The sequence below is a fragment of the Electrona antarctica genome (genome assembly GCF_951216825.1).
Source record: "Electrona antarctica genome assembly, chromosome: 6".
Taxonomy (NCBI): Eukaryota; Metazoa; Chordata; class Actinopteri; order Myctophiformes; family Myctophidae; genus Electrona; species Electrona antarctica.
The window spans coordinates 55,517,113-55,526,041 of NC_136811.1; the positions used below are offsets into that span (position 1 = coordinate 55,517,113).

General features: G+C 52.0%; 1 protein-coding gene across 1 annotated transcript in view; it reads right to left on the bottom strand.

Annotated features, from left to right (window-relative positions):
- The window catches only part of hjv (hemojuvelin BMP co-receptor), a gene marked incomplete at its 3' end in the record, with an annotated part of 10,912 nt that extends 4,065 nt beyond the window's left edge, over positions 1-6,847 (bottom strand). The window contains exons 1-2 of the mRNA XM_079502731.1: positions 6,743-6,847; positions 5,121-5,335 (exon numbers count right to left, since the gene is read on the bottom strand). Of these exons, the coding sequence (XP_079358857.1) occupies positions 5,121-5,335; positions 6,743-6,788 (261 nt within the window). The 5' untranslated portion in view covers positions 6,789-6,847. The remainder of the gene's footprint in view (positions 1-5,120; positions 5,336-6,742) is intronic.
- Positions 6,848-8,929: the final 2,082 nt, after the last annotated feature.

Here is an 8,929-nt window from a genome sequence, read left to right on the forward strand (position 1 = left end):
GGAACACGTTATTCCGACCAGTTCCTTTCCCCCCCATCAGGCGCCCCGGCTGGCCAGGGGGAGGTAGTTTAGAGACCAGCATTACCGCAGAGTACCTACCCTTAGGGGACACGGGGAGAACATGCAAACTCCACACAGAAAGGCCATTTCGCCAACCCCGCCTCAGGTATGGGCACTGATGCAAAGGAGAGAACAACCAGTGGCCCGGGGACCACCCTAGTGGTACTTGAGGGGGTTCCAGGTGGTCCCCATGGAGAGAACAACCAGTGGCCCGGGGACCACCCTAGTGGTACTTGAGGGGGTTCCAGGTGGTCCCCATGGAGAGAACAACCAGTGGCCCGGGGAGCACCCTAGTGGTACTTGAGGGGGTTCCAGGTGGTCCCCATGGAGAGAACAACCAGTGGCCCGGGGAGCACCCTAGTGGTACTTGAGGGGGTTCCAGGTGGTCCCCATGGAGAGAACAACCAGTGGCCCGGGGAGCACCCTAGTGGTACTTGAGGGGGTTCCAGGTGGTCCCCATGGAGAGAACAACCAGTGGCCCGGGGACCACCCTAGTGGTACTTGAGGGGGTTCCAGGTGGTCCCCATGGAGAGAACAACCAGTGGCCCGGGGAGCACCCTAGTGGTACTTGAGGGGGTTCCAGGTGGTCCCCATGGAGAGAACAACCAGTGGCCCGGGGACCACCCTAGTGGTACTTGAGGGGGTTCCAGGTGGTCCCCATGGAGAGAACAACCAGTGGCCCGGGGACCACCCTAGTGGTACTTGAGGGGGTTCCAGGTGGTCCCCATGGAGAGAACAACCAGTGGCCCGGGGACCACCCTAGTGGTACTTGAGGGGGTTCCAGGTGGTCCCCATGGAGAGAACAACCAGTGGCCCGGGGACCACCCTAGTGGTACTTGAGGGGGTTCCAGGTGGTCCCCATGGAGAGAACAACCAGTGGCCCGGGGACCACCCTAGTGGTACTTGAGGGGGTTCCAGGTGGTCCCCATGGAGAGAACAACCAGTGGCCCGGGGACCACCCTAGTGGTACTTGAGGGGGTTCCAGGTGGTCCCCATGGAGAGAACAACCAGTGGCCCGGGGACCACCCTAGTGGTACTTGAGGGGGTTCCAGGTGGTCCCCATGGAGAGAACAACCAGTGGCCCGGGGACCACCCTAGTGGTACTTGAGGGGGTTCCAGGTGGTCCCCATGGAGAGAACAACCAGTGGCCCGGGGACCACCCTAGTGGTACTTGAGGGGGTTCCAGGTGGTCCCCATGGAGAGAACAACCAGTGGCCCGGGGACCACCCTAGTGGTACTTGAGGGGGTTCCAGGTGGTCCCCATGGAGAGAACAACCAGTGGCCCGGGGAGCACCCTAGTGGTACTTGAGGGGGTTCCAGGTGGTCCCCATGGAGAGAACAACCAGTGGCCCGGGGAGCACCCTAGTGGTACTTGAGGGGGTTCCAGGTGGTCCCCATGGAGAGAACAACCAGTGGCCCGGGGACCACCCTAGTGGTACTTGAGGGGGTTCCAGGTGGTCCCCATGGAGAGAACAACCAGTGGCCCGGGGACCACCCTAGTGGTACTTGAGGGGGTTCCAGGTGGTCCCCATGGAGAGAACAACCAGTGGCCCGGGGACCACCCTAGTGGTACTTGAGGGGGTTCCAGGTGGTCCCCATGGAGAGAACAACCAGTGGCCCGGGGACCACCCTAGTGGTACTTGAGGGGGTTCCAGGTGGTCCCCATGGAGAGAACAACCAGTGGCCCGGGGACCACCCTAGTGGTACTTGAGGGGGTTCCAGGTGGTCCCCATGGAGAGAACAACCAGTGGCCCGGGGACCACCCTAGTGGTACTTGAGGGGGTTCCAGGTGGTCCCCATGGAGAGAACAACCAGTGGCCCGGGGACCACCCTAGTGGTACTTGAGGGGGTCCCAGGTGGTCCCCATGGAGAGAACAACCAGTGGCCCGGGGAGCACCCTAGTGGTACTTGAGGGGGTCCCAGGTGGTCCCCATGGAGAGAACAACCAGTGGCCCGGGGAGCACCCTAGTGGTACTTGAGGGGGTCCCAGGTGGTCCCCATGGAGAGAACAACCAGTGGCCCGGGGAGCACCCTAGTGGTACTTGAGGGGGTTCCAGGTGGTCCCCATGGAGAGAACAACCAGTGGCCCGGGGACCACCCTAGTGGTACTTGAGGGGGTTCCAGGTGGTCCCCATGGAGAGAACAACCAGTGGCCCGGGGACCACCCTAGTGGTACTTGAGGGGGTTCCAGGTGGTCCCCATGGAGAGAACAACCAGTGGCCCGGGGACCACCCTAGTGGTACTTGAGGGGGTTCCAGGTGGTCCCCATGGAGAGAACAACCAGTGGCCCGGGGACCACCCTAGTGGTACTTGAGGGGGTTCCAGGTGGTCCCCATGGAGAGAACAACCAGTGGCCCGGGGACCACCCTAGTGGTACTTGAGGGGGTTCCAGGTGGTCCCCATGGAGAGAACAACCAGTGGCCCGGGGACCACCCTAGTGGTACTTGAGGGGGTTCCAGGTGGTCCCCATGGAGAGAACAACCAGTGGCCCGGGGACCACCCTAGTGGTACTTGAGGGGGTTCCAGGTGGTCCCCATGGAGAGAACAACCAGTGGCCCGGGGAGCACCCTAGTGGTACTTGAGGGGGTTCCAGGTGGTCCCCATGGAGAGAACAACCAGTGGCCCGGGGAGCACCCTAGTGGTACTTGAGGGGGTTCCAGGTGGTCCCCATGGAGAGAACAACCAGTGGCCCGGGGACCACCCTAGTGGTACTTGAGGGGGTTCCAGGTGGTCCCCATGGAGAGAACAACCAGTGGCCCGGGGACCACCCTAGTGGTACTTGAGGGGGTTCCAGGTGGTCCCCATGGAGAGAACAACCAGTGGCCCGGGGACCACCCTAGTGGTACTTGAGGGGGTTCCAGGTGGTCCCCATGGAGAGAACAACCAGTGGCCCGGGGACCACCCTAGTGGTACTTGAGGGGGTTCCAGGTGGTCCCCATGGAGTGAACAACCAGTGGCCCGGGGACCACCCTAGTGGTACTTGAGGGGGTTCCAGGTGGTCCCCATGGAGAGAACAACCAGTGGCCCGGGGACCACCCTAGTGGTACTTGAGGGGGTCCCAGGTGGTCCCCATGGAGAGAACAACCAGTGGCCCGGGGACCACCCTAGTGGTACTTGAGGGGGTCCCAGGTGGTCCCCATGGAGAGAACAACCAGTGGCCCGGGGACCACCCTAGTGGTACTTGAGGGGGTCCCAGGTGGTCCCCATGGAGAGAACAACCAGTGGCCCGGGGACCACCCTAGTGGTACTTGAGGGGGTCCCAGGTGGTCCCCATGGAGAGAACAACCAGTGGCCCGGGGACCACCCTAGTGGTACTTGAGGGGGTCCCAGGTGGTCCCCATGGAGAGAACAACCAGTGGCCCGGGGACCACCCTAGTGGTACTTGAGGGGGTCCCAGGTGGTCCCCATGGAGAGAACAACCAGTGGCCCGGGGACCACCCTAGTGGTACTTGAGGGGGTTCCAGGTGGTCCCCATGGAGAGAACAACCAGTGGCCCGGGGACCACCCTAGTGGTACTTGAGGGGGTTCCAGGTGGTCCCCATGGAGAGAACAACCAGTGGCCCGGGGACCACCCTAGTGGTACTTGAGGGGGTTCCAGGTGGTCCCCATGGAGAGAACAACCAGTGGCCCGGGGACCACCCTAGTGGTACTTGAGGGGGTTCCAGGTGGTCCCCATGGAGAGAACAACCAGTGGCCCGGGGACCACCCTAGTGGTACTTGAGGGGGTTCCAGGTGGTCCCCATGGAGAGAACAACCAGTGGCCCGGGGACCACCCTAGTGGTACTTGAGGGGGTTCCAGGTGGTCCCCATGGAGAGAACAACCAGTGGCCCGGGGACCACCCTAGTGGTACTTGAGGGGGTTCCAGGTGGTCCCCATGGCTAAATGATGGGAGTGTTGGTAACCGATCTTTAACTCCTAAGAGTGACATTATCGTTAAACATCTGCATTACTTCCTTCACAGGAAGTCCCCACAATTAAAGGAGTTAGAAGAATTGTTATTTCGATCAACATTTGCCTGTTTTCTCTCCTAATGGTACCAACATCATGGAAATGTGGACAAAAGCTTATCCAACGACAATAACATATTCTACGTTTTGGGTTCTGAGAGGCTAAATCTCAACAAACGGTGGACCGTGGCTCAAATGCAGAATAAATAATGGACCTTGACATGAAAAGGGTTGAAAACTATGGGTGGGACGATTCACTTAGGCCTACCTCGATTCACTTAGGCCTACCTCGATTCACTTAGGCCTACCTCGATTCACTTAGGCCTACCTCGATTCACTTAGGCCTACCTCGATTCACTTAGGCCTACCTCGATTCACTTAGGCCTACCTCGATTCACTTAGGCCTACCTCTAAACTATGGGTGGGACGATTCACTTAGGCCTACCTCGATTCACTTAGGCCTACCTCGATTCACTTAGGCCTACCTCGATTCACTTAGGCCTACCTCGATTCACTTAGGCCTACCTCGATTCACTTAGGCCTACCTCGCGATTCAATACGATATCGATACCTATCGACAGGGTGCAGATTTGATTTATATTGCAATTCTTCTTTACATTGCGATTCGATTCGATATTGCGATGTTCTTCCCCAAGTTACTTTGCCTTTATTATACTAGAACATTTTAAACCAATTCTAAATGATATAGACCATGCAAAGTGTAATCATACACTTCAATGCAGCCAGATAACGCCAGTTAGTCTTTCTGACATTAAACAAAAAAAGATTCAATTTTGAATATCGTGGCATTAAAAACCCCGATGGGCCGTGGCTCAGCGGTCCAGGCACCTTGGCCGGTAGCCCAAGTCTGGCAGTGTGCCGCGGGTTCGACTCCCGATCCCGAAGGCCTTTACTGCATGTCACCCCCCCATCTCTCTCCCCCATTTCCTGTCAGCCTACTGTCTGTCCCTCTATAAAAAATATAAAAATAAAGGCGAAAGCCACAAAAAAACCTTGAAACAAAAAAATCCCGATATATCCATGAATCCATTTTCCTTTTGCCCACCCCTATTGAACACCCCCATGCTGAACGGTGACTGTGAGAAGCTTGCCTGGACAGCGGAGTGGTAGGCCAGGTCTCCCCGGCAGGCCCTGGCCATGCGCTTTGTGCACGTGCCGTAGGAGCGCAGCGCGCTGCAGTAGCCCGAGCTCCTCGTCAGCAGCGCCCCCGTGTGGCCGCCTCCCGGGCCCTCCACTCCGCCCAGGTCCAGGGTGGCGGCCACGAAGTCCGCGTTGCAGCGCAGGATCTGACAGGACGTCCCCCGCGCTGCAGGGACGGAGAGGAGGGGGGGGGGAAGGAGGGGCATCAGTGTTGTTTTTGGCAGCAAATTTTGATTCATATTCTCTTGAATAGTTTTCATTTAGTTTTAGTCACATTTTACTAGTCACCTGGAATGTTTTAGCGCAGCGCGACGCGTTGTGGGCTTGTAGATCAGCTATTTTCAGCATGCAACTAATTGGAAAATGACTTACCGGTATAGTGGATCTCTTGTCCACTAGTCCATCCTAACATTTTAGTCTAGTTTTTATTTGTTGACGAAATTGTCAGTATATTTAGTCTTAGTTTTAGTCATCATAGCTGAGTTTTCATTTAGTTTCCGTCAGTGGAAAAAGGTAGTCGACGAACATTTTTCGTCTTAGTTTTAGTCGACGAAATCAACACTGGGGGGGCATAGATATTTAACTCATTTACCGGCAGCAACACCCCCATCTGGTGTCTGAACTGTGTACTGCAGGACTGCCACACATTAATTTTCTATAGGGGGAACCCCTTTATTTTGAAAGCCACCTTTCACTCGGAAACCGAGAGTCAGGAAGTGAATAATCGCTACAGTATGTACGGTATTTAATTCACCCAAAACATACATGTCGTAACCTCGGATCATTATCGTTGATTCGTTTAGAGAATTGAGGCACAAATCAAGCTTTTATTTTTATCCAAAAAGAAGAATCCGAGACATTATACGATTCTAAAAACTGCGTTCCCACACACAGCATAAGCCAGCGGAATTTTCACGTTAAAAAAAAAAAAAAAAAAGTTCTATATCAGTGGTTCTCAAACTATCCCATGTCCCAATAATCATATGCAAATGAGTGGTATTCCCCATTGATAATGAGTTTTTCGGATCGGCCCTTATTATTTGGTCATATCGGTATCGGCGAATATGCCAGTCTAACCACCGATCCAACGCAGGGGTAAGGAAGGCGTTGACACTATGGCAGGTAAATAAAATGTTGGGGCATGTGGAGTTTGCTTTGGAGTTGCCCAAACTGCAAGTGCACATTTGAGTGAGGAGTCTGCTATAAACACAACACAAGATAGATAGCTATAAACACAACACAAGATATATAGCTAGATAGCTATAAACACAACACAAGATAGATAGCTATAAACACAACACAAGATATATAGCTAGATAGCTATAAACACAACACGAGATATATAGCTTGATAGCTATAAACACAACACAAGATATATAGCTAGATAGCTATAAACACAACACAAGATATATAGCTAGATAAATATATAAACTAGATAAACACAACATGAGATCACAACACTGGTATCGGAATTCGGTATCGGTATCGGCTAACACAGAAATTGAGGCATCGGGATCAGATCGGAAGCGAAAAAGGTGTATAGTTTTTACTTGCGATGCCGTTGATCGTTTACCTGCACAGCTGCACAGCTGCGTCAGGAGCAGTAGGACCGCTGCCATGCTGCGTATCCATGGCAACGATGAGCTGCAGCAGGCTTCCGTCTCCAGGGTCGAGGTCCTCCCCATGACCCCCACCCCACACACCCCCCTCCCCCACTCACTGCAGGCTGATCTCTGTCTCCGCAAAGACACCCTGAAAGATGAACGACAGACAGTGTTGAAAAACGTGAAGAAAAAAAAAACATGTTAAACTTTCAACCCTCTTCATATGCTTGATTCTGGTGACTGATATAGACAAATTCAGAAACGAGTCTCATGGTCGCAGCGAACGCATTTCCTGTAGGCGGAGACGACATATCTGTGGTGTAAACTCGCAGCTCTTCTACTACATTGAACGGTAGAGTGACTGATGTTAGTCTGCTCAAACATTACCCTTTTACCTGCTTTTTACTAACACTAACTTTACAAAGATGCTCAGAACATCGGGATGAACCTGTGTCGTTTATATGGCTGCTCCAACAGTAGTGGCAACATTCAACTCTATCTGCAAAGGTTTGGTTTCATAAAAATCTATACCATAATTATGAGCTACTTTAAAATTTCAAGAAATTCCATGCAAGTGATTTCACCTTTCATTTACTTTTAATTTATTCGTTTTTTCCCCTCCAAAACTATATATAAAAATCACACCCGTGAGAAGTGAGGGGCGCGCTTATCATCTTACAACATGATGGGGCGGCGGTGGCTCAGGGGTTGCCAGTTCAAACCCGGGCTCCCCCAGAGTCGGTGTCAAAGTGTCCTTGAGCAAGACACTGAACCCCTAATTGATCCTGATGTGCTGGTTCGTGCCTTGCATGGTTTCCGCAGCCATCGGTGTGTGTGAATGGGTGAATGTAATGCACAATCTCTGTAAAGCGCCTTGAATAAAGGCGCTATATAAATGCACCATTTACCATTTACCATGTAAAACAAACATTGAGACAAAACAAACATGAAATTCTCTTCATTGTCAATGGCGTTTTTAAAACAAACATTGAACTAAAAACAAACATTAAACCTGTATATAGGAAATACATGACGTCCTCCTCACGCATTAGAAGGACAATATCAGTCACCAGAACCGACGGTTCTTTTCTATGAATCTAAATTTTCAGTTTTATTTGACCATGAGGGCCATTGGTTTTTATAAATGTCGTAACTGGCCTAAAACTATCCCACTGAGCATTGTTGTAGTCTACGGCTAAATGGCTAAAAAAATGTCTAACAAATGGGGTAAAAATAGTCGGTCTATATTTAGATCTTCTAAATATATTTAGATCTTCTAAATATAGACCGTCTATAAATAGACATGGAAACTACGTTGTTTCAACGTCTAATCTAAAAACAACAGATATAAGCACTCCTTTGTCCCTGCCTCGATCCGTGCAGTCAACGCTGCCAGTAACATGTAATGTGATGATGACGATGCTGAAACAAACACTTTATGCCGGCACTTTATATCCCTTAAATATAGCCCTTAAAACTAGGCTCCAGACTTCCCAAAACAAACTGGTCAGGCTCCTACTTGGCCTCACCCCCCGAACCCACCTCACCCCTGCCCACTTTGACAGACTGGAATGGCTTAGGGTCGACGACAGAGTACAGCATCTTGCAATGGGTCTGGTCCACAAGATTCGATACTCCACCAAGATACCCATGTACCTGTCTAGATACTTCCTTAATGTTAACGAAGTCCACACCCACAACACCAGAGGGAGTGCAACGAACCATGTACAACCCAGATTCGGCACAAACAAGGGACTAAATTATTTTCGCCCCTATGCCACCAAAATGTGGAACGCCCTACCAACAGTCATTAAGACATGCAAATCCCTTGACTCCTTCAAAACCGCTCTCAAAGGGCACCTACGGATGGCTGCAATTCAAAACTGGCCCCCGTAACATCTGAATCCCCCCCCCACCGCCCCCCCCCCCTTTTTCCCTCACTGTATATGTTTCTTTTCCCTTTTCCATTATGATGAATTCCTGTTCTGTTCTTTGTCTATAAGTGTCTATTTGTACGTCTCTAAATGTTTTGATGAATTGAACATGGTGGACCCTGTTGTAAACAAGTGTAATGCTTAATCGGGTCGTCCACTCACAGTTAACAGCCTTTGTATTGAGTTTGTGCTTGAAATGTACTGTAATTCTGCAAACTGTTA